Raw genomic sequence first — 24845 nt, 5'->3', positions numbered from 1 at the left:
ATGCTGGTTTGGTGGGTTTCCAAATGTGTGCTTAACTTTCTTAAGTAGAGTTCTCAAAATCCCACTAAATCCAAGTTTATCTTAAAGAAGGTAAGCTCATAAAACTGACCAGAAATGCATCTACTTGTACATGATTTACAAACGGGGTAAATGGAAACTGAGCTGGATTATGGACCAGGTATTAAGAACCGTTCACGCACCAGGGGTCAAGTGTAAGCTGCATCTTGACTTGTCTTTATTTCTTCATCAATAAGGAAACTTCTCAGGCCATATTATGAAATAATAGCTGTGGACAGTCACTTAATGAGAGGAAGATTACTAGTAAGTGAAAACATTTCAGTTTGCATTGATTTTCTGGGAGTGAAGAAATTTAATAGCTCAATAAATTACGGTAAGGCTCTTTAGTAACAGGCCAGGACAATTTTCACAAACTATTAAAACAAGAAGAAGGTGTTCGTGGATTAGAGCCAGGATTTAAGAGCAGTCTGCCATCACCGATGACCAATCAGCCTGACACTGGCATACGGCAGCACCCTCATGACGAGAGAGCAGACAGTGGTGACGAAGGACCATGGTTTCTCCAGTAGGCAAACAGCTGGGCGGGGCGGGAGGCGTGAGTGCACACGGGCGTCAGCCCAGGCAGGAAGTGCTGTCCTGCTCCCCAGCTGCGTGGACCGGAAAGTCAAGACCTGCCCTGGTGCAGGAGGAGGGGGCCGACCCCATCCCGCACTTGGAGCTCTACGATACGCAGCCCATACCCGCTCACAGGTCTCCCTGGGGGCCCCACCGGCACGCGGGTGCAGAAGTGATGCTCAGCTCGGCCTCTGTTCCACGTCAGCCACAGGTGTTGGACACACACAGCACCTAAAGTTAATTCTTCTCCTTCATAAAGTTGAGTGAATGCCGCCCAGATAAGCAACACTTACTCCTCAAAATCAGACTGAAATTTTGAAAAATTATTAAAGTGATCTAGATATGAAAACATTTCAATTTTTAAAAAAATGTTTAATGCTTATTTATTATCGAGAGACAGAGAGAGACAGAGCATGAGCATGGGAGGGGCACGGAGACGAGGAGACCCAGAATCCGAAGCAGGCTCCAGGCTCTGAGCTGTTAGCACAGAGCCCGACGCCGGGCTCGAACTCACAGACCACGAGGTCATGACCTGAGCCGAAGTCGGACGCTTAACCGACTGAACCACCCAGGCACCCCTACATTTCAAATATTTCTTCACAGATAATCCCAAGAATGGCTTACCCCCGTTACCTACAGGACTGGAGAGGACAACTTAGTCTGAATTTGTTTTTCAGAGGATACTGAATTTTCATTCCTGCCAAGGTGAGAATGAAGGACCCCCACTCCAACTGCTTCCTTTCACTTTGGCAACAGAAACAGTCCATCATTGAACACAAAACTAACTTTTATTCAGAAGACGTGTAATAATTATTCATTAGTCTCAGTTTAAATTTGCTAATTTTAGGGAAACAAAGGGATCTCATGGAATATCGAGAAGTACAAACTCTGAATTTCTTTTACAAATTTTCAAGGAAAACATCACCGGATGCCACTGGAAACCTAAGGAAACAATGAAGCATTTCACATCTGGTTTATTTTAACAACACCAACGAGGGCGGACCGCTCAGCATCAACTACGGGAGATCACCCGACTGACAAGTCCAAGACAATCCTCTTAGCTGCCGACGTAGGAAGCATTGCTACAGACATTTAAAGCAGCACAGAAACATCAAGCAGTGAGTGGCTCCTGCGGGCAAAGCTGGCTTATCAGTGCAGGTCATGAAGCCCCACGAACCCCTCTCTGGGGCACACACACCCCATGAACCCCTTGGGGCACATGCACTCCTCGAGCCCCTCTCCGGGGCGCACACACGCACCCCGCGAGCCCCTCCCTGGGGCGCACGCACCCGCTGGGCAACAAGGGAAGCGCCTCCCGGCCAAGCGTGTGGAGGCCCTGCATCTCCACGGAGAAGGTGGCAGCTAGCGGAGTGGAGCTGGTGGGGTTGGCGGGGGGTCCCGGGGTGAAAACCCAGACCGCAAGTGGGAGAGGGCAGGAGAGCTGGCGTGGGCAGAAAAGGTGCCGGAGGGCCAGTTCTGCGCCTTTGCTTTTAGTGGAAGGTGGGCATAAGCGAGGGGTCTTTGGAGGGGGATGTGAAGGGCAGGGGGGCAGGTGAGAAGGCAAGGATTCTCGCTGGGCAGTGACGGAGCCGGGAGGCCCTGCGGGCAGGAGGAGCCACTGAGGCTGGGAGCACTGCCCCTGGGGGCCTCCCCCACCACCTCCCCAGGTCACCAGGTCCCTATGACACTGCCCCCGGGGGCAACAGGGACACGCCCAGTACTGCCAACTGCATGAAACCACGGCAGTTGGCAGTGGACAGTACGTTTTAATTTTATACGTATGCATTTTTTTTTATGTTAGGGAGAAAATTCAGTTTCACAGGTTTACTGTTTAGGATGAGGCTAAAGTAGGTAATTTTCAGAAAGATGAAGGACATGTGAAGAAAGGTTCCTGAGCAGATAAGAGTGCAGCATACAGAGAAAAAAGTTCATGAGGGGTTTGAGCAACGGAAATGCGGGCGTCTGACCGCAGTCCACGGACCCTCCACCATCACAGCACCTAGCCCAGTTCTGGAAATGTCTGAGCCTGACCACACAGAGCCCTTTTCTCCCCCACCACCCCCCGTCTCTGCCTGGCTGCCAATTTCCAGTACCCCAGCACAAGTGAACTCTCTGGTTCTGGTGCTGACAGCTCAGAGCCTGGAGTCTGCTTCGGATTCTGTGTCTCCCTCTCTCTGCCCTTCTTCCGCTCATACGCTCTCAAAAATAAATAAATATTAAAAAAAAAAAAAAAAAAAGGGAGAGAGAGAGAGAGAGAGAGAGAGACAAGGAGCACCATGGGGAAATACCTACAGGAAAACAGACCCTCGTGCAGACGTATGGTTTTCCTGGACCCTGGATTCTTGCCACCGTGACAGGGCTGGGTCACATGCCAGCACCTCACCTGGAGAAGAGGTGAGCAGCAGCCACGCCCCGATGGCCAGTGTGTACACCTGGGTGACAACTCAGAACACACTCTGGCCCTGGTGCTGGAAACTCCCGGCCGTGGGGCCCCACGAGCTGGTCACTCTCGATGCCCTGGCCAACTGTGACCACGGCCAAACCAAGCAGGTACCATTACCTCAGGTGTCAAGTTATTTAGCCCCCAATATTCTTGTCCTTCCGCTCATGCTTTTAATTTCCTAAGAGCTGTTACTAGGGAAATACTTCCAATGTGTCACGGCCCTATTTAAAAACCCAAAATTAACAGCATCACAAACCATCACTTACACTTTGCCTACAACATTACAGGTGATACGTGCTCTTTTTGAGCCAAGACAGAAACTCCTTCTACGAGTAGACAATCCACACACTCAAGGCTTCTGTGGAGATCTACTCTGATGAACCCCTCTCTCCTACCAGCTTGCTGCCAGTTGTCACGCTTACGACAAACACCAAGTACAAAACGCACGTGACATCATCAGGTCAGAGTCTCACGAAAGACCTGTCCTTCCCTCTGTCCCTCTGACTGCAATGACCCCAACAGACCAGACCGCCCGGTGCGTGTGGCCGGTGAACCCGCAGTGCAGGGCGGCCCAGAAGAAAGCACGTGGGACACGGGGCACCCAAAACCCCCGTTATTTCTGTTTTGTCCTCAACGCCTCCCCGTGCTCTCTGCTGCCATCTGTACCACTGCCAGACGTGCTTAGACACCTGTACACCCGTCACCTCAAAAACCAGGCAATAAAGTGTCATCAAAATGGCTTTTGAAACAGAAGACTTACCTTGACCACGTAATTGAACCTCCGAATATCCTGAATTGCACTGGAGAAGTCTAAGCGATTAAAAGCCTCTCCCAAAGTACAATAGCCGTGCCTCTGGAAACAGACACAGAACAGCTGAAATCCATAATTAGTCAATTAGCCAAAATCAACTCAGTTAATGTGAATGAGTCAGTGCGAATTTTTTTTGAATTTCGGCAAAGGGCATTTGTTTTTATGATTTATTCCATATTCGGATGAACATGGAGTGAAACAGCAATGCTCAGTGGAATCCATTTATACTCAAGACGTGACACGCTGCCATTTTATACCACTGTTGACACAAATACTACATATCTTGTTGATTTCTCCTTTTGGAACACGTGGGGGGCTGAAGTCACAATGCAATGTGTATCATGAAGCGCCTACATGTGCCGGGCTGTCGTGAAGACCGGAGGGTTACAGAGGCCCGGGTTGAGGCGCCCAATCCCCCCGCAGCTCCAGAAGGCGTTCAGCCACACAGGACAGAGGACAAGGCCCAGGGCTGAGGGCACTATGTGCAATTTCCAAGTGGGGGCAGGGGATATTGGGCACCGAAACCCAGGAGCTGATCATCAGACCCACACGGCCCAGAGTACAAGGAAACAGGTGAAATACGGAATCGTTTTCAGTACTGAAAACAGTGCCATGTAGCTCAGCTGTTTGTCCTTCACGACGCACCTGACACTCTACAGTCTGTGGAGACCCATACCGTGGGTTTCAGGAGTCAGTTCCACTCGATCTTCTGTGTCTCAAGTACCGAGAGTATAGATTTTTTCAATTCGCAGTTGTGGGGTTAGATGAGCTGCTGATAACCCTAGAAACACGAGGTGGCACCCTCTCCCTCTCATCCTAACGAGGCAGGAAGGGGCTGGCAGAGCAGCATCTGATGGAAGATGCCCCGCAAAGGAGGATTTGGTTTTGCACCCGAACCCCAAGCCCACTCCTACTGTGTGCAGAACCCCAAGCCCAGTCCTGTGTGCCGAACCCCAAGCACACTCCTACTGTGTGCAGAACCCCAAGCCCAGTCCTACTGTGTGCAGAACCCAAAGCACAGTCCTATTATGTTCACACACAATAGTTGTTATTAAAGAACACAATACTCGTTATTGAGGAATATCTGCTACAGGCACAATATTTTCCTGGGAGTTGTGCAGGAAGCAAAGAGTAATTATAGATTATAATCTGAAATCAATCACTGCTGATACTCCCACGTTAATTCCTTTGTCTTCTCAATCAACACAACTCTAAATGCCTATATGGCCATAGACGCCTTTCCAGGTAGCCACCATGCCACAACAGCCTCTTCTATTCTGAGGAATTAAATCTGATTCACAGACTGCAGAACACAGTCTGGACCACGTGAGCCCACCCACCCGTGTGGGGGCCCAGAACCACACGTGGAGCCGCAAACAGGCTGTGGGGCAGCCACAGCTGGCGCTAAATGTACAGATGCACGCCGCCGTGCAGGGAGCGGGGCTGGCTGTGAGTCACGACCCCACACCCTCCTGAGATGGCCTGTGTCCCTGCCACACCTCTGCAGCCTCATGACAAACTCCCCCTGTTGTTTACGTATCCCAAACGGATGTGTGTTCTGTAGTCAGTGTGGTAATACAGAGCAAACGAAAAATTAAACGGTCTTTCAGAAGCTCACGCTACTCAGATTCTGCCACAGGCTCTTCTGATGGTGTCTCACTCAGAGTGGCTGTGAGCTGAGCACTGTCTCAGACCACACGTGACAGCATGAACCAGCACCCGATAGGGCCAATGTATCTTCTGTTTCAGAAGCCAACCTGGAAGCCTATGGGGAGCCGGGCTAGTTTCAGAACATCCACTAATAACACCTCTGGAACATTTAACTTAAATATATACTAAACATCTGCTCCCTAAATTATTCTCCCGGCAGCGGCAGGATAAGGCAAATGTGGATTCTGAGAATGCAAAAGGAAGGAGGCTTCCCTGGATACTAAACAGAGAAAATGGAAGCAGAGTTGAAGTCAACTGTTTACGGCTCAAGGAAAAGCTGCCGCCAACTAGAGGACAGGAGGGGCGTGGCTCACCCTGCTCCCGAAGCTCAGACTTGACCACAATGTCCTGCTCGTACTCGACGGGGCGGTGCGCACCAAGGCTCCCACCAGCCACGGCACACGGCAACAAGGACACACATCCCACCAGTACCACAGGTTCTCATCAACAGTTTCTGGGGAGTCATGGGAAGAAAACGTCAAACTGTCTGAAGGTCCACACTTGTTCCAAAACAGCCCTTCTGCTGATTCAGATCTGTACTGGCACTAACCACACACCACATGTGCACAGGTACGTACACGTGTGCACGCACACACGCACGCGCACACGCGAATCACCGCTTCAAAGATCCTATGTTTTCACCTACTAGAATGTGAACTGTAGATTCATACTGGAAAAGAAATCGCTTATTTCATAGGACATTATGTATTCAACAGAAACAATACCAAATATACTCTTACTTAAAACAGAATACTTACTTCTCTCGTGCTTTCTTTATGGACATAGATCCATTTCTCACGATAAAAACCTAGAATAAAAATTAACTTTGTTTTTAAAACCTGGCAAATCATTCAAAGTGAAGATTTTTAAGGAACTTCCAACAATTGCACATGCTAACAAAATTATGTGACTCATCACATAGATAAGAGATGCTTTCACCTGGTTAAACGTAAACAGAACTACTCTGTTTCCTAACATCAGCGTAAGAGGTGCTGAAACACCTTTACATGAAAAATTATTTAAGACAGCACCACGTCTTAGTAACTTAGAAGAAAATAGCGTCTGAACAACGGCAGTAATACCAAAACATAAGACTATAAAAATGTGATTGTCAATTCTTATGTCTCCTAATAAAAATTCTTCTTTTATTGCCTTTTTCATATACCTCAAATCCCAGAGCTTCAAGGACCATGATGATGCTGGTATCTGTAAGACCCTATCTTGGTCAGTAGCCTGATTACCCCCAAACTGTTCTCATGCCTCCCTCTGTGCTGCAGAGCAGAGTGGCGCCTGTCAGCCTGTCACGTAGGCGAGGTACTGCCACCGGGCTCCCAGATCCTTCCCCCCCGCCCCCAGCCTACACACTTCTGGGTGTTCCTAATCCACCTCTGCCTGGGGTCTCCTGGACACAAGCCCACACTCAAGACGTCCTGCGGTCCGGCCTCCTTGTGTGGGAGCGAGCTGGTGCACTGAACCACGAACGTGCTCAGGCATTCAGACGTATGAGCTGTTCTGTGGGCTTTGTTATCTTTCGTTGTTGCAAAGCTTACTAAAGAAATGGTTAAGCTGTGAACGGTCTGATGACTAAGTGGGCAACACTGGATATAGTGGTCATTCTGTATCACCTCTTACTTCTTAAGACAGCACTGTCAAAACGATGTAGTAGATCAGTAATAGTAAACACGGAAAAAGCCATAAAATTATTAATAAAAGTGATCTTACATTGAGTATTTGTATCGTTTCTAAAATGATCCTTTTTCCTCTTTTTGGATGTGTATTCCTGCTCTTCATTACTGAATATTTCTTCATCGTCACTATTTAAGATACTGAAATAAAGACACATTTTATTAGATACTTTTACAGGGATTATCTTCATTTGACTTTTATTAAAAAAAAAGATAATATTGGCTTGCAATTCAGGAGACCAAAATAAAGATTGTGTTCAATTCTGAAAGCAACCAGTAACTTTCAAAAGCAGCATATCACAGGTTTGAAATTACAAGGCTAATGCCTTGCATATTTTTTGATTTGAGAACTCTGAGATTTCTCCTGGTTCTTTTGAAAATGTGCTACCAGGAAGGACCAAATATGTTTCAGACTCTCTCTGGCTCAACCAAGGTGGTTTCAGACTTCAGAGCACTTTACTACAACACAGAGATCATAAACGCGCTGGAGAAATGGTAATGGGGGAAACATGATGGCCAGCACTGACGTGATCTGCCATTTCCCTGCTCCAGTGTTGAGGACACACACTCAACATGTCTGTTGGCCTCCCACGTGTTCCAAGACTTCCCCAGAACCACTACCACACAGGAGCATTTTCTTAGCATCAACCAAATAACGCTGTTAGGGCACCTAACTGAAGCCAGGGGAATGAAAATGTTCCTTTCTCCACTTTAAATATATCTAATTGGGGCGCCTGGGTGGCGCAGTCGGTTAAGCGTCCGACTTCAGCCAGGTCACGATCTCGCGGTCCGGGAGTTCGAGCCCCGCGTCAGGCTCTGGGCTGATGGCTCAGAGCCTGGAGCCTGTTTCCGATTCTGTGTCTCCCTCTCTCTCTGCCCCTCCCCCGTTCATGCTCTGTCTCTCTTTGTCCCAAAGATAAAAAATAAACGTTGAAAGATTTAAAAAAATAAATAAATAAATAAAATAAAATAAATACATCTAATTAAGAACTTCCCAATTTTTCTTTTCTTTTTGGCTAAAACACGGAAACAAAATTTAAAGAGGTAACCTAACAACCTGAACACACTTTCTTTCAAAAGATAATTTATAGTTATAAAAATAACATAAGATAGCTTAAAACGCCTCAAGAGTAAAGACGCACACAATTTTTATTTTCAACACACTGGCGTTGGGTTGATTTTGGTCTGCAATCAGGGAAAGGCTGGCTGGCGGAGGTCCCGGCCCAATGCCCGAGCTGAGGGCTAACACCGCTGCTTCCCCAGCTCGCTCAACAAGAAGGCTGCATGAGGCTCCTTTCACTAACCAGCTGCATGTGCCAAGGGAATCTATTCATCACAGTCAAAACAGACTTAAACCTCACTGCGGATAGTTGTAAATCATCAAGATGAGCACAAGTGTGTTTACAACAACATGTAAAAGCTTTCCATTCAGCGCGGGCGTTAAATAACACCAACTCGTCGAAGCTGGTGGGTCCTTGTGTCGCATCTTTGATCTTACACTGGCTGCTTGTCATTGATTCAGATCCTGAACACAGAAGCTTTCAAAGCTGTGCAGCTTGGCTTTTCTAACTACAATCTTGACCACACCAAGGAAAAGCATACAGCTGCTGTTCTCCACAAAGTATGCCCCAGGAACGACAGAGGCAGCACAGGGGGAGCAGAGGAGGCAGGCCTGGGTGGCACCCCAGACTCTGCCCTGGAGGGTGGCCCCCAGATCCTCCTACACCTGTAGGGAGGAACGGTCCCCTTTCATTCGTGGGACACGTGGGCAGGACTGGTTGCATGAGCCATGTCCTTCCAGCAGGTGGACCACAGGTGGCGTGGACTGGGGCCCCTGGGCTCCCCACACTGGAGTACGCGGAACATGGAGTCAACCTGCTTGGCTGTGTGGGCAGCGAAGGAGCCCAGCAGACCTCGGTCAGGACCCTGGGATCTGCACCAGACACGGCACCACCCCGCCATGTCTCACACCTAGTAGGACAGCTACTATAAACCACCCAGAAAATAACAAGTGTTGACAAGGACACAGAGAAACCAGAGCCCCCCGTGCTGGTGGGAATGAAAAAGGGCAGCCTCTTTAGAAAACACATATTCGCAGTGATTCCTCAAGAAAGTAAGCACAGATCCACGGGACGGCCCAGCAGTCCCACTGCACAGCGTGTGCCTGAACGATGTGAGTCTCCAGGACATGTCTGCACGCCCACACTCACGGCGGCTGGAAGATGGAAGCACCTCACGCCTGTGCACAGGCAGATGGACAAGCCAAACGAAACACGGTCTACACACACAGTGCAGCATTATTCGGCTTAAAGCAGAAGGAAACCCTGGCACACCCGAGATGGTGGGTGAGCCCTCAGGACGTCATAGGAGGTGAAGGAGGCTGGTCATAAAAGGACAAACCCCGAGTGATTCCGAGTCTCTGAGGGACACAGGGCCATGGAACCCGCAGAGTCAGAAAGCAGAGTGCACCTGCTAGGCTGGGGAGGGGGTGGGGATTCACTTACTAGGAACCCAGCCTCTATTCTTGAGGGTGAGCAGGGAGGGAGTAGGGACAGCCGCGAAGCCGCAGGAACACGAGGCCACCACACATCGACCCTCTCTTCACCTACTGCTCAGCCCCCTCACCCACCTCCGATTAAACAGTGTAAACCCCAGTGGGACATGATCTCAGGAGCAAGCAGGCCAGGATGATACCCAGTCCCACTGTGACTGGTGTCCTCACGGAGGAGCTCCGGCCAGCCACCTGGCACGTCCCAGTGTGCACACCGCTGCTGGTGGCCCCTGCTGCTCCCATCGCCTGGACAAGTCATACATCCAACCCAGAAGCCCATCTGGAACTGCATCTGCGTCACCAACTCCCTGCCCCTTCTGATTCACCCAGTCTTCCCCCCACCAGCACGCTACAGACCTACAGCGATCGACCGCGCGCACCGCCCCCTTCCCCCCCACCCAGTGTGCCACACATCTCCAGCGTGCACCCATTTTCCTCCCGCCAAGGGTGCTGCAGACCTCCGGTGTTCACCCCATCTTCCCTGATCATGCTACAGATCTCCTGCGCGCACCCCGTCTTCCCTCCAGCACACCACAGATCTCCTGCGCGCACCCCGTCTTCCCTCCAGCACACCACAGATCTCCTGCGCGCACCCCGTCTTCCCCCCAGCACACCACAGATCTCCTGCGCGCACCCCGTCTTCCCTCCAGCACACCACAGATCTCCTGCGCGCACCCCGTCTTCCCCCCAGCACACCACAGATCTCCTGCGCGCACCCCGTCTTCCCCCCAGCACACCACAGATCTCCTGCGCGCACCCCATCTTCCCCCCAGCACACCACAGATCTCCTGCGCGCACCCCATCTTCCCCCCAGCACACCACAGATCTCCTGCGCGCACCCCATCTTCCCTCCAGCACACCACAGATCTCCTGCGCGCACCCCGTCTTCCCCCCAGCACACCACAGATCTCCTGCGCGCACCCCGTCTTCCCCCCAGCACACCACAGATCTCCTGCGCGCACCCCGTCTTCCCTCCAGCACACCACAGATCTCCTGCGCGCACCCCGTCTTCCCTCCAGCACACCACAGATCTCCTGCGCGCACCCCGTCTTCCCTCCAGCACACCACAGATCTCCTGCGCGCACCCCGTCTTCCCCCCAGCGCACCACAGATCTCCTGTGCGCACCCCATCTTCCCCCCAGCGCACCACAGATCTCCTGTGCGCACCCCGTCTTCCCCCCAGCGCACCACAGCACCACAGATGTCTGGCGTGTGCCCGGTTTCCCTTGAGCGCAATACGGACTTACAGAATTCAAGGTAACGTGTACCTTTTCTCATTCCTAGGCCTTTCCTTAGGAACTGTAGCACCTGCTCTGATCCCGCTGCCTGAAATGAGAACCTTATATAAACCAGGTGTGTCCACTATTGCATCGGGTTGATTAGGGGCCCTCCAGAACACGTCCAAGTGCTGACCCCGACATCTGCGGTGGTGACCCTAACTATCCTCGTGAAGGTTTTGTGCCCCTTGTTCCAGCTCTTCCTCCTCTGGTGAGAACATTCGTTTGCTTGATGTTGGTCAAGAGACCCCTTAACCTAACCTCATTCTGGAAAACCACCTGGGTGTTTTCCATTCCCGTCTTCCATGCCGCGGTGTTCTTCTGCAACCGCTCCCCTGGTGTGGAGTCCCTCCGTTCCTGTACTCTTCAGCTCTGACTGGTTCTTTTTTCTATTTTTTGCCTCTGCTGAAGGTCTCACCGAGTTCATCCACCCTTCTCTCCAGCTGAGTGAGCACATCTACGGCTGTTACTTTCAACTCTTCATCAGACACACTGCTTACCACTGTTTCATTTAGTCCTTTCACCAAGGTTTTGTCTTGTTCCTTCTTTTGGAACATATTCCTCCCTCTCCCCCTTTTGCTTGACTTTGTGTTTTCCTGAATTAGGCTCATTGTCCTAAACTCGAGGGAAAGGTTCTGCGTACGATCATCCCCTGGGTAGACTATGTGTCTGGTGATGCTGGCTGACTGGACGGAGCTCTGGCCAGTGTGCGCTAGGGTCACGGGGCCCTCTAAGCAGGGGCTCCCTGGCAGGATGGCCAGAAACGGCAGCGGGCTGTGACAGCCCCGAGGCTCCCCGTGCAGCAGGGACTCTGGCAGGATGGCTGAAGTGGGTGTCAACCAGGGTGCCCCAGGCCGTGTACAGCCGGCAGGGTACCCCGGCAGAGTGGCCAGGGTCGGGGGAGTGCAGATGGAGGGCCCTGGGGACTGCAAGAGCAGAAGTGGGCACTGGCTGGGGTGGTCCCCGGGCTCTCCACACAGAGGGCATCGTGACAAGACAGCTGAAGGTGCTGTGGGTGCAGGCTGGTGCTTGGTGCAGGGGGTGCCCCAGTAGGGGGTCTGGAGCCAAAGCGAGCATCAGCTGGGGGGCCCTGGAGCAGCCCAGCCAGCATCAGAAGCCAAACTGATGCGGGTCTGGAGCCTCCTGGGGCACACTGTGCAGGCGGAGGGCTGCTGGCGTGGGCTAGTGGCCAGTGAGGACTTCTGGACCCAACCCCCACCCCCACTCTCCGGGTTGGGGGAACATAAACCATAGGACTCACAGCTCCTCAGACCCAGAGAGTTCCAGCAGCTCGCCACTGTTGGGTAAAATTTTAAGGATGGCTCTTTTATAAACTAGCTCATCTTTTAAACTGCACCTTTTTTCTGAGCTCAAAACAGACAAATGTGCTACAGGTCCCTCAGCACTGTCCCTGCCCACTGCAGCCCACAGCCTGGGGGTGGGGTCCCTTCCCTGTACAGTCTCTATCTTCTGTGGTGCAGAAGTTGTTCAGTCAGCCCTCAGCTCTTCCTCAGCAGGAATTGCTGGGTTAATAGCGGTGGGTTTGGGGTGTCCTGGAGGAGGTGAAGTCAGGGTCTCCCTATGTCGCCACCGTGGCCCAGGACCAATCCTGATCACAACCTAATTTGGAAAAAGGATCCCTGGTGACGTATTCAAGTGAAGGACCCCGAGATAAAAATCATCCTGGATTAACCACGTGGGCCCTAAATCCAATGGCTGGTGCCCTTATAAGAGGAGAGGCCACAGGGAGACAGACAGGGACAAGGCTGTGTGACAGTGGAGACGGCAGCTGGAGTGATGTGGCCACAAGCCAAGGGATGCCAAGGTTGCTGGCAAATGCCACAACCTGGAGAGCCCCGCCCCCCAAAGCCTGTAGACACCTGCACTTTGGACTTCTGGCTTCCAAAACCATTAAAATCTCTGTTGTCTTGTCTTAGGCTGCTGATTTCACGGTTATGGCAGCCACAGAAAATGAGGGCAGTTACCGATCTTTTAAAATTAGTTCAGGTTGATATTAACCTTGAAAACACATATGTGCTATCAATTCTACTATTAAATACAGAAGACACTGGGAGAGAAAAACTCTGCAGACACTGCCTCATGAGAAACATTTTATAAACCAAAGCAAACATCACATCCAAAATGTGGCCATTTTTACCCAAACAAAACACAGTGAAGCCCCCGTGCACAGTCACTAATACGTGGTCCCCAGGTGGGCTTCCTTTGGCATCTCTTTCAGAATCCCAGCAGGAACCGGACGGCATGTCAGCTCCTGTCCCCGATGCACCACACTCTGCTCTAACAGCTGCTAATTACTGTTTTCCCTTACACATCGATTCATCAGTGGTTGCCTATTAAACTCAGCTTTTTATCCACACATTTTCCAAAACAGATCAAGGGTTATAGTATCTTCTCCTGCTAGCCAAACACCCACATGTACTCATCTATCTATCTAAAGTCACTCTATTACATCAGATTATTAGTCTGTCTTACAAAAAGAGATTTTAAAAGAAAAAGTTGAATTTATTTGTTTTTAAGAAATGATGAAAAGCTGGGGCGCCTGGGTGGCTCAGTCGGTTAAGCCTCTGACTCTTGATTTTAGCTCAGGTCATGATCTCACGGTTTGTGAGTTCAAGCCCCACATCAGGCTTTTGCGCTGCCAGCTCAGAGCCTGCTTGGGATTCTCCCTTTCTCCCTCTCTCTGCCCCTCCTCTGCTCAGGCGCTCTCTTTCTCTCAAAATAAATAAATAAACATTTAAAAAAATAAAAAGAAATGATGAAAAACTGTTTTCAGTTTTTAGCAACAATATTGCTAAATCTCGTACCCAACACCCTCAAGGACCGTGAGGCAGGCGTGTTCCGTGGAGCACACTGGGCAGGTGGGAGCCTTTCAGTCTCATGGTTCGCCCAGCAAGGAGAAGCCCCAGCCTGCACACACCATGTGCTCTTGCGAAGGAAACACGGTCTCTCAGAGGTTCAGAGTGGAGCTCCCTGAGCAGGGCGCTCAGGCAGTCCAGCTCCCGCGGCTGCAATGCGGGTGGGGCAGTGCCCTCTGCCCCTGACACCTGCACACAGTGCTGACCATCACCTCCTGCCTGCTGTCCACCTGACCGACAGACTCAGCAGCACTGGTGGTGATACCCATGCAGCTACGAACCTGATCAATTCCTCTCCACTTAAGTTCAGAACGTGTGTCTATAACGCATGATGCAGAGATGACAGCAGTTCTGTGCCAAGGGAGCACATCCCTGGAACAGGTTTCAGGAGACAAACTCAGTGAGCCACACACCCATTATCTAGGTAAACTGACTCTCAGGGTCAAGGCCACAGTGAAATTTATGAACGTGCACCAACACGGGAAATAGTGGGCCCAGAAGCTTAGTGAGGAATCCACTACAGAACCCAGTACAGAGTGGATTGTTAGAGACCAACAGGACCAGAGAGGCAGAGGCAAACGGCTGTTGAGCAAATTAGATGTATTTATGTGCAGAACTACAGCACAGTGCGTATGGTTATCTCGGTGTAGACAGAGAACCACCACGAAAAGTGTGGCAGAGGGGACAGGGAGCGGGGACAGAGGTGAGTAGCTAACTGCAGTTATCAGTTACCGTAGGAGCCAACAGTCAGCATTCAGAACAGAAGGAACCAAGGGTACAATATAAAGGTGTTACTGTAAAGGTGAAACGAGGGGGAAAAACCTTCCCCAATACTGAAAGAGTCAAGGCGACACGAGATGACAACAAAGATGACAGGCTCTTTGTTGTGTGTGTAGGGAAGACTGCACACAGGCACCAAGATACACACACAGTCACATCAGAAACACTGAGAACTTAAACCAGACAGCAGGAAGCGTGCAGGGCGCAGCCATCAGAAGGACGAGAGCTCTGGATCGGGCCCCAGAACAAAATCAAATGCAAATACTGAATACGAGAAACACATCTAGGAAAAGATGGTGAAAAACAGAATTTATGGGTCCCAAGAAAAACAACTGTCAAGGGAAATTATAGCATTAAATACAGATATTGATAAAAAAAAAAAACTTAATGAAAGTAAATAATTTGAACGTACAATTCAAAAAGCTAGGAAAAGAATGACTAAAGATAAAAGCAAATACCAGTAAGTAGAAAAAATGGTGGCACTAAAAAATAAATCCAAAGCTAGTTCTCTAGAGAAAACAATCAGCAAGATATACCACAAGATAGCTTATCAGAAAAATAAGAGTACAAATACTTAAATTACAGAATGAGAAGAAAATTACAAATGCAAACAGAAAATTTTAAAACCTGTGAAGGACTATTTTATAAAACACTGTAAATTAGTTACAAGAAATAAAACTGATATTTTTTTTTTGGTGTCTTACTAAACTTATATTTTTAAAAAACTATCAGATTTTTTTCCCTTAGAAGGAGGGCAGGTAATTATAAAGTCTACTTAAGAAGCAGCAGCAAGGAAGAAAAAGAAGACAATTGTGAACAAGAATAGTAACGAGGGAGAGCATCTCATCCTGATACTAAAACCCATCATAAAACCTCATGAAAACTGCCTCTGGTCTAGTTCAAGATGGCAACACAGGAGGACTCTGAACTCAATGCCTCCCTTGGATATATCGAATCTGTGACACGGGGAACAATTTCCCCTGGGGGTGGGGGGGGGGAGGCTGAGTTAACTCTCAACACATGGAATGAACGAGAAAAAACCTATATGGAAGCAGGTGGGTGAGGCTGAGATACGTCACTGTAAACCCCACCCCCAGCACAGGGACATACAATCGGGAGGGAACTCACAACCCTAAGCCTGTCCTGAGGAGCAAAGGATTTGAACCTGACATTGGGAACCCCAATTTTTACAGCCTGCACCTGAGAGACAAGCCCTCAAAATGTCTAGCTTTGAATGCCAACAGGGCTCAATCCATGGACACAAGGTTGTAGCTAACAGAGGAATGGCTCTCAAAGAGCTCCAATGTGCAGACTCTCCCACCCTGGGGCCCAGCACAGGCGCAGCTGGCTAGAAAGTGCCCAGACTTTCTGTGAACGAGGCTCATGTGCTTTTTTATAAGGCACTGGCCGGGGCGGGCAGGGACATAACTTAACACACATCTCGAGGCCTACTGATCCACTCTCCAGAGACAGAAGCTGGCGGGCAACATCTCTGTGCTCTCCTGCCTCACGTTAGGTCTGGAAAGGAGCCTGTACACTCATCAGACATGCTATTTGCTGTGCTCCCGCCCCAGAGGCACCCCTAGATCTTCTGGCTCTGGGTAGCCAACATGGCTCAAGCTGGGGGCTCACAGGACCAGATATACCTGCCTACTCTACAAACTGCTGCCCAAGGGGCTGGCCTCCCATCGGTCAGAATCAATGTGCTGGTTGAGATCCTCCCCTTTGGAACAATGACTGGTCTTGACGCACTCAACTACTGGGAGCCATTAAGAATAAAGCAGGCTGCCTGCACAATCACAAAGATGTGAGAGGTGATCAAGACTGAGGGCAGGGTTGACCGAGAAGCTGCAACTCCTACATAAGACCAACCCTTCCAGCCTGGGAGAGGTGGCGGTTTCCTCTAATGCATAAAACTCACACAGAGAGTCCAGCAAAATGAAGAAACAGAGTAATATGTTTGAAACAAAAGAACAAGATAAAACCTAAGGAAATCTTAGTACCACAAAGATAAGTAACTTACCTGATACAAGAGTTCAAAATAATGGTCATAAAGATGCTCCCTGAGCTTGGAGGAAAAATGAAGAAAGAATCTCAAGAAAGAAACAGAAATGTACAAAAGTACTTAGAAATCCAGAGCTAAAGAACACAATAACTGAATGGAAAAATACAGCAGACTAAAGGAAAGCAGAAGAAAGAATCAGTGAACTCTGAAGACAGGGCAATGGAACTCCCCCAATCAGAGAAGCAAAAAAGGTAAAAGAATGAAAAAGAATTAAGAGAGCTTAAGGGAAGTGGACCAACATTCTCATTACAGGGAGAACAGAGAGAAAAAGGGCAAAAAAGTTCAGGAAACAATGGCTAGGGGTACCAGGTAGCTCAGTTGGTTAAATGTCCAACTCGATCTCAGCTCAGGTCTTGATCTCAGGGTCATGAGTTCAAGCCCCACATTGGGATCCGTGCTAGGCGTGGAGCCTACTTAAAAAAAAAAAGAAAAAGAAACAACGGCTGAAAACCTCCTTACTCTGGGAACAGAAACAGACATCCAGACCCAGGAAGCCCAGAGAGTTCCAGTAAGATGAATTCAAAGAGATCCATACTAAGACACATTGTAATTCAACTGTCAAAACTTTAGGACAGGGCAAGAATTTTAAAAACAGCAAGAGAAAAACAACTGGTTGTATATAAGAAAACCCTGTAAGACTCCCACAGACTTTTCAGTGGAAACTTCGCAGGCTGGAAGGAGGGGCATGATGTATTCAAAGTGCTGGAAGAAAAAAACGCCAACTGAGATTACCGTACCCTGCACAGCTGTCCTGTAGAACTGAGGCGAGATGGTTTCCTAGGCAAGCAGGACTTACAGGAGCTCATCACACTAGATGAGCCTTACAAGAAGTGCCTGAGGGACTTCTTCAAAATAGGGGGAGGGGGAGAGGGAGAGAGGGAGAGGGAGACACGAAGGAATGATTCCAAACTCAGTTTTAGAGGTCAGCAGTGCTTTTATACCAAATTGGACATGAACAGCATGAGAGAAGAAACTTACAGGTTCATATCCCTGATGAATATAGATGCAAAACCCTTAATCAAATATTAGCAAAGCAAATCAACATAACATTAGAAGCATTATACACTATGATCAAATGGGTTTATTCCAGGGATTCAAAGATGGTTCAACATCTGCACATCAATGTGATATACTACATTAACAAAAGGAAGAATAAAAATCATGTGATCAACATAACAGATGCACAAAAATCATTTGACAAAATTCGACAAACATTTAGGACAAAAACTCTCAGGAGGGTACAGATGAACCTACCTCAACATAATAAAGGCCATATATGACAAGCCCACAGCTAACATCATACTCAATGAAGAGCTGAAAGCTTCTCCTCTAAGACCAGGAGCAAGACAAGGAGAGCCACCACTTCTGCCACTTTTAGTCAACATTAGACTGGAAGTCCTTTCTAATTTTGCAAGAAAAGAAACAGGAAGCATTCAAATTGTAAAGAAAGAAGTAAAACTGTCATTATTTCCTGGTAACATGATCTTATACATAGAAAACCCTGAAGACTCCATCAAAAGACTTTTAGAATAAATGAGGTCAGAAAAATGTAGGATACAAATATATAAAAACCTATGTGTTCTAACACTAATAAGGAACTCTCAAGAAGATAAATTTAAAAATTCAGTAAACAGCTTCATTCACAATTAATTGTGCCAAAAAGAATAAAATACCTAGAAATAAATTTAACCTAGGAGATTAAAGACTTGTACACAGAAAACCACAAGACATTGATGAAATAAGCTGGAGATGACATACAAATGGAAAGATATTCCATGTTCATGGACAGGTACAATTAATATTGTTAAAATGTCCATACCCGAAAGCAATCTACAGAATTAATGTAATCCCTATAGAAATTCCAATGACATTTCTCAAAGAAATAAACAATCCTAACATTTATATATAACCACAAAAGACCCCAAATATCCAAACCAATCTTGAGAAAGAAGTCCAAAGCTGGAAGATCATGCTCCCTGATTTCATACTATGTTATAAAACTATACTAATCAGAACAAAATAGTATAAGTAAATAAAGATGGTCATGGGTCAATGGAACAACAGAGTGTAGAAAAAACCCACACATACATGGTCAATAAATTTAAGACAAAGGAGCCAAGAATATCCAATGGGGAAAGGACAGTCCCTTCAGTAAATGGTGCTGGGAAAACTGGACAGCAACATGCAAGGAGGAGGAAGCTGGACCACTTTCTTACCCCATTCACAAAAATTAACCCAAACGGATTGAAGAATCAAATGTAAGACCTGAAACTATAAAACTTCTAGAAGAAAACAACAGGCAGTAAACTCCTTGACGGTCATCTTGGAAATGATTTTTTTGGGTTTGACACCAAAAAGCAAAAGTAAACCAGTGGGTCATATCAAAACAAAAAGCTTCTGCAAAGAAAACCATCAACAAAATAAAAAGACAACCTTCCAAATGGGAGAAAATATTTGCAAATCACGTATCTGATAAGAGGTTAATATAAAAAAGTGTTTTTAAAAACTCATTCAGGGGCGCCTGGGTGGCGCAGTCGGTTGAGCGTCCGACTTCAGCCAGGTCACGATGTCACGGTCCGTGAGTTCGAGCCCCGTGTCGGGCTCTGGGCTGATGGCTCATGATGGCTCAGAGCCTGGAGCCTGTTTCCGATTCTGTGTGTCTCCCTCTCTCTCTCTGACCCTCCCCCGTTCATGCTCTGTCTCTCTCTGTCCCAAAAATAAATAAATGTTGAAAAAAAAAATTTAAAAAAAATAAAAATAAAAACTCATTCAGTAAAAGAAAAAAGAAAAAAAAAGAAAAGAAAGAAAAAGAAAAAAAGGCCAAACAATCCAATTCAAAAAGGAGCAGAGAATGGGGATGGACATTCTTCCAAAGAAGACACACAGATGCCAACAGACATATTACAAGGTGCTCAGTAGAGCAGTAATCAGGGAAATCCGCTCAAAACCACAATCAGAGACCACCGCACACCTGTCAGATTGTCTAGTATCAAAAAGGCAAATAGCGGGGCGCCTGGGTGGCGCAGTCGGTTGAGCGTCCGACTTCAGCCAGGTCACGATCTCGCGGTCCGGGAGTTCGAGCCCCGCGTCGGGCTCTGGGCTGATGGCTCAGAGCCTGGAGCCTGTTTCCGATTCTGTGTCTCCCTCTCTCTCTGCCCCTCCCCCGTTCATGCTCTGTCTCTCTCTGTCCCAAAAATAAATAAACTTTAAAAAAAAAAAAAAAAAAAAGGCAAATAGCAAGCGTTGGCGAGGACCTGGAGAAAAGACAGCCTGCATGCACTGTTGGTGGAGGTGCGAATTGGCGCAGCCACTGTGGAAAACAGTGTGGACACTTCCCAAATATTAAAAATAGATACCCTATGATCCCGCAATTCCACTTCTGGTTTTGTTTCCAAGAAAACACCAATTTGAAGACACGTGTGCACCCGTATAGTCAGTGCAGCATTACTTACAACAGCCAAGACATGGAAGCAGCCTGAGTGTCCACTGACTGAAGATGATGTGTGCACGTGTACACATATACACGTACATACATGCACATATGCACATACACACTGGAATATCATTCAGCCATAAAAAAGAAATCCGGCCATTTGTGACAACAAAAAAATAAAAAGTAAAGTCCTGCTTCAACGAAACCAAACTCAGGTATTGTGGAGCCTGAAGCTTATAAAAATTTAGGAATCTTCAGAAAAAGAAAATATTTATGTTAAATTTTAAAAACATAATCACGAAATACACATTCTGAAACGGTCACAAGTACTACAAAACAAACACAAAAACAAAACACATTCCAACTACATCCGCTAGATTAAATGATAAAAACCAAACTCCAGCTGGCGTTCACCAAAGGGGAACCTTCTTACTGTCAGAAGCAGGAAAACGTAGGCCTGATCCTACTGAGGGCTCACACAAGGTCACAAGGACCTGTCTTTCAGCTCCGCTGCCAGCGGGGACAGCTCTGCTCCCCAACTCCACGGGGTCGCCAACTCCTAGCAGCTCGGCTCCCATCATCACAATGCTGAGTCTGGCAAGTGGGGGTTGGGACTTCACCAAGAGCTCAAACAGTCCAGAGCCCACACCTTCTGGCTGCACCTGGCTGAAGCCAGTCACTATGCCAGGACACAGTATGTGCTGGCTGCTCAGCCGGGCTCACCTAATCCACAATATACAAACGTCTGTTGTGTTTCCATATGTTAATAACAAGATACCAAAAGGAAAAATTAAGACAGCAATCCCAATTATAATTGCACCGAAAAGAATATCTAAGAACAAATTTAATCGAGGAGGTCAAAGACACATATGCTGAAAACTAAAGGACACTAAAAGAAAAAAAAAAAAATACAAAAACTGAAGAAGACACAAATAAATAGAAAGACATGCTGTGTTCACAGACTGAAAGAATATTGTTAGCATGTCCACACTACCCAAAAACAATCTACAGATTCAACACAATCCCTATCGAAAGTCCAAAGGCACATTTCACAGAAGCAGAACAAATAACCCTAACATATATGGAACCATAAAAGATTGTGAATAGCCAAAGCTATCCTGAGAAAGAAAAACAAAGCTGGGGGCATCATGTACCCCGATTTCAAACTATATCGCAAAGCTGTAATACTCAATACAGCGTTGGCATAAAAGGCATGCAAATGAACAGAACAGAACAGAGTGTGCAGAAATGAACCCTCATATATGTGGTCAATTAATTCAGAACGATGGAGTCAAAAGTGGGGAAAGAAGAGGCTCCTTAGTAAATGGCGTTGGGGAAGTAGACACCTTCATGCAAAAGAAGGGTACTGGATCACTACCTTACCCCCCCAAGATTAAGTCACAATGGATTAAAGACTTGAATGTAAGACCCGAAACCATAAAACTCCTGGAAGAAAACATAGGGGTGAGCTCCTGGATAGTCACTGGTCTGGGTGACGATTTTTAATCTGACACCAAAAGCACGGGCAACAAAAGCAAAAATAAACAAGTGGAACACATCAAACTAAAAAGCTGTACCTACGGGTGCCCAGGAGGCTCAGTCAGTTGAGCGTCTGACTCTTGATTTTGGCTCAAGTCATGATCTCTCAGTCATGGGATCGAGTGTGCAACCTGCTTAAGATTCTTTCCCTGGGGCGCCTGGTGGCTCAGTGGGTTAAGTATGACTTCAAGCACCAGAGGATCTCCTGAATTCTCTATCCATCTTCGTGATCAGAGACCCATTTTGCATTCTCGTAGGGGAACCAAAAATACGGCCTCTTTCCTTTCTCTTTGGCGGGGGACCCACAACTGAACTGGTATTTTCAGTAGAGTTGACAATACTTTCTGTGGAGCCCCAAATTTACGATGCCCGCCACTGCTATGTCCACTGAGAAGCAAATGACCAAAATAAACCTTAAATTATTGAAACTGGGATTTGAAACAACGTTCAATGAGATGTCAATAAAAATAATGCAATGAAAAGGTTTAATAAACTAAATGCAAAGGGAGAAGATGCTAGAAATGTCACTGTTAAGGCAGAGCTAAGCCCCACATAGCTGCCCCCCCCCCCCCACCACCACACTTCAGCCTCACAGGAGCACTGCCTTCTCTCAGCGGCCTCCTCGGAGCCTGCAGCTACTAAGCACGGTGCAATCTGATGGGAAAGGCTACCAATTCTCAAAGACACAGTATCCGGACCCTCCTCTGCAATACCTTCCTTTGCAAAAATCCTACAAGATCTGTCACCAAATGTCACACTGAGTAGCAACAACACCCTGATGGGGGGACCGAGCCAGATGAGGACTTAGTATGGTTCTCCCCAAGCCAAAGGCTCACGGTGTATCTGGGGGCTGCTCCCTTTTCTCCTCATCCAGTCTGCTGCCTACTATCTCGTTGACCATGTTCCCCACCATCCGACTGCATGGACACTGCCCTGGGCACATGCACATCCTCCCTCCACTAGAATCCCGAACTAGGTCTCCCGTCGTCACTGTGTGGCCCAGCCCACCCACCCTCTCTTGTGCATCTACAGGGAAGTGAAGAAACCTCCCCAGGAGGGCGCAAGATGAAGTACCCACGTGTCAAAACGTGCTCTGCTGTACAAGACTCTGTACGCTCCACACATCTTTTAAGGGAAGAATGAGGCATGCAAAATAGAGGTGAATGTTCACTCCATCATCAACCTCCACAGTATCACATATGTTGCTTGAAAAAGCAGCTTAGTCAGGATTCAAAGTATGAACGGGTCAGCCCGACCTGAATTAACCCTGTTGAACCATGTAATTTCTTACCTACATGCTCAACTTTTAATCCTAAAATGAGGCAAAAGAGGGCAAGGGGATATTTAAAGGTCTTGTATTCTCATGCCCATTATAAAACATTTTACAAAGCTGGTTAGAATCTTGAGTGTGTAAATTATTTTTACTAGCTTTAGAAAGCCCATCTTCAACCAAAGAATTAGGAATGCTGTTTCTCACAGACATTCAGAGGAAGAGGTAATTTTCCTCAGCAATTTGAAATGGTGGTTACATATGGTTTTATTTTCTGCAAATTTCAGTTCAAAGTTAAATTGCTTTTTCTTCCAGGGTAAGAAAAATATCAGACACTGGCTATATAGTTCTGGGTCATCTGTGGCCTCTCCCCATAGGTCAGGATATGCATTTTTGTGGAAATGGGCAAAAGGAGGAGAACAACAAAGAAAAAAAGAGTGGGAAAAAGGGCAACCAGAAGGTGTAAAGGACAGACAGTTAACTCTGTCTGTTAACTTCACTTCACCCAACGAATAAAGCCCTGTCTCAATAAGCAGAGACGGATAGGTTTCGATGGCGCAGAGAAGCATCGGTCAGCAAAGCTTACTATCTGGAAGGATTTTTAAATGAAGTTTGAAAGGGAGTGGGTGAGGGGAGAGTTTACAGGGAAGAGGGTGAGGGAGACAGGTGGAAACAGAGTTTATCATGTAAAGAAAACATAGCTTGAGTGGATTTTCGCTAAGTTTGTGTGTATACAGAAAAATGTGTGGGAATGTGTGGGGGAAAATACACAAGGAAGAAAAGACAAACTCATGCAAATTCCTTAGAGTAGAAGTGGCAGTAACATCGTATTTCACACCTGACAGCTTTTGCAGTCTGACATTTCCCAGACTCTTTATCCGTCCTAAAATGGTGACTTCTGGAGTCTCCATGTTTAACAGTAGGTCATGAGGAGTCCATGCAGACATCAACTATTTCCACATGTATTCAACCAACCTTGTATTTAAATAATTTGCTACGAAAACTGGAAGACAAAAAAATAACTGAAAATTCACAGCTGTGTGACATTATCTAATACTGATAGCATGCATAATTACCAATCTTACATAAAATTTACATTCATCAATATTAAATAAAATTCAGAATGGAAGAGAAATGCCACAATATATACATGTTATCTTTACTGTAATCTGAAATATATCCTATAATTTGTATATAGTCAAATACTACAAACCAGTCTCTAATCTAAAGCACTACATTTCTGTCAGAAAATCAGACAGGCTGAAGTAAAAAATAAACTATTGGGACTACATCAAAATAAAAGGCTTCTCTACGGCAAAGGAAACAATCAGCAAAACTAAAAGACAACATACAGAACAGGAAAAGATATTTGCAAATGACATATCCGATAAAGGGTTAGTATCCAAAATACATAAAGAACTTATACAACTCAATACCCCAAAAAACAATTAAAAAATGGGCAGAAAACGTTTCTCCAAAGAAAGCATACAAATGACCCACAGACACATGAAAAGATGCTCAACATCGCTCATCATCAGAAAAATGCAAATCAAAACCACAATGAGATGTCACCTCACACACCTGTCAGAACAGTTAAAATCAACAACACCAGAAAGAACAAGCTCTGGTTAAGGATGCAGAGAAAGGGGAGCCCTCGTGCACTGCTGCTGGGAATGAAAACTGGTGCAGCCACTCTGGAAAACGGTACGGAGGTTCCTCAAAAAGTTAAAAATAGAACTACCCTACAACCCAGCAATTGCATTACTGGGTAT

The 24845-nt window shown here is 47.1% G+C and overlaps 1 protein-coding gene across 13 annotated transcripts in view; it reads right to left on the bottom strand.

Annotated features, from left to right (window-relative positions):
- FBXO25 (F-box protein 25) overlaps nucleotides 1-24845 on the bottom strand; it is a 54391-nt gene that overhangs the window by 16289 nt on the left and 13257 nt on the right. For 6 of the 13 annotated variants that reach the window (XM_045451193.1, XM_045451175.1, XM_045451179.1 and 3 more), the window contains exons 3-5: nucleotides 7320-7423; nucleotides 6356-6405; nucleotides 3837-3929 (exon numbers count right to left, since the gene is read on the bottom strand). In XM_045451193.1, the coding sequence (XP_045307149.1) occupies nucleotides 3837-3929; nucleotides 6356-6405; nucleotides 7320-7423 (247 nt within the window). Of the gene's footprint in view, nucleotides 1-3836; nucleotides 3951-6355; nucleotides 6406-7319; nucleotides 7424-24845 lie in introns of those variants that run through there. The other 7 variants (XM_045451165.1, XM_045451207.1, XM_045451224.1 and 4 more) reach the window with 3 other exon arrangements.

Source organism: Leopardus geoffroyi, chromosome B1, assembly GCF_018350155.1.
Source record: "Leopardus geoffroyi isolate Oge1 chromosome B1, O.geoffroyi_Oge1_pat1.0, whole genome shotgun sequence".
Classification (NCBI taxonomy): domain Eukaryota; kingdom Metazoa; phylum Chordata; class Mammalia; order Carnivora; family Felidae; genus Leopardus; species Leopardus geoffroyi.
Note: the sequence above shows the minus strand (reverse complement) of the source record. Positions and strands in the feature narration are given on the sequence as shown.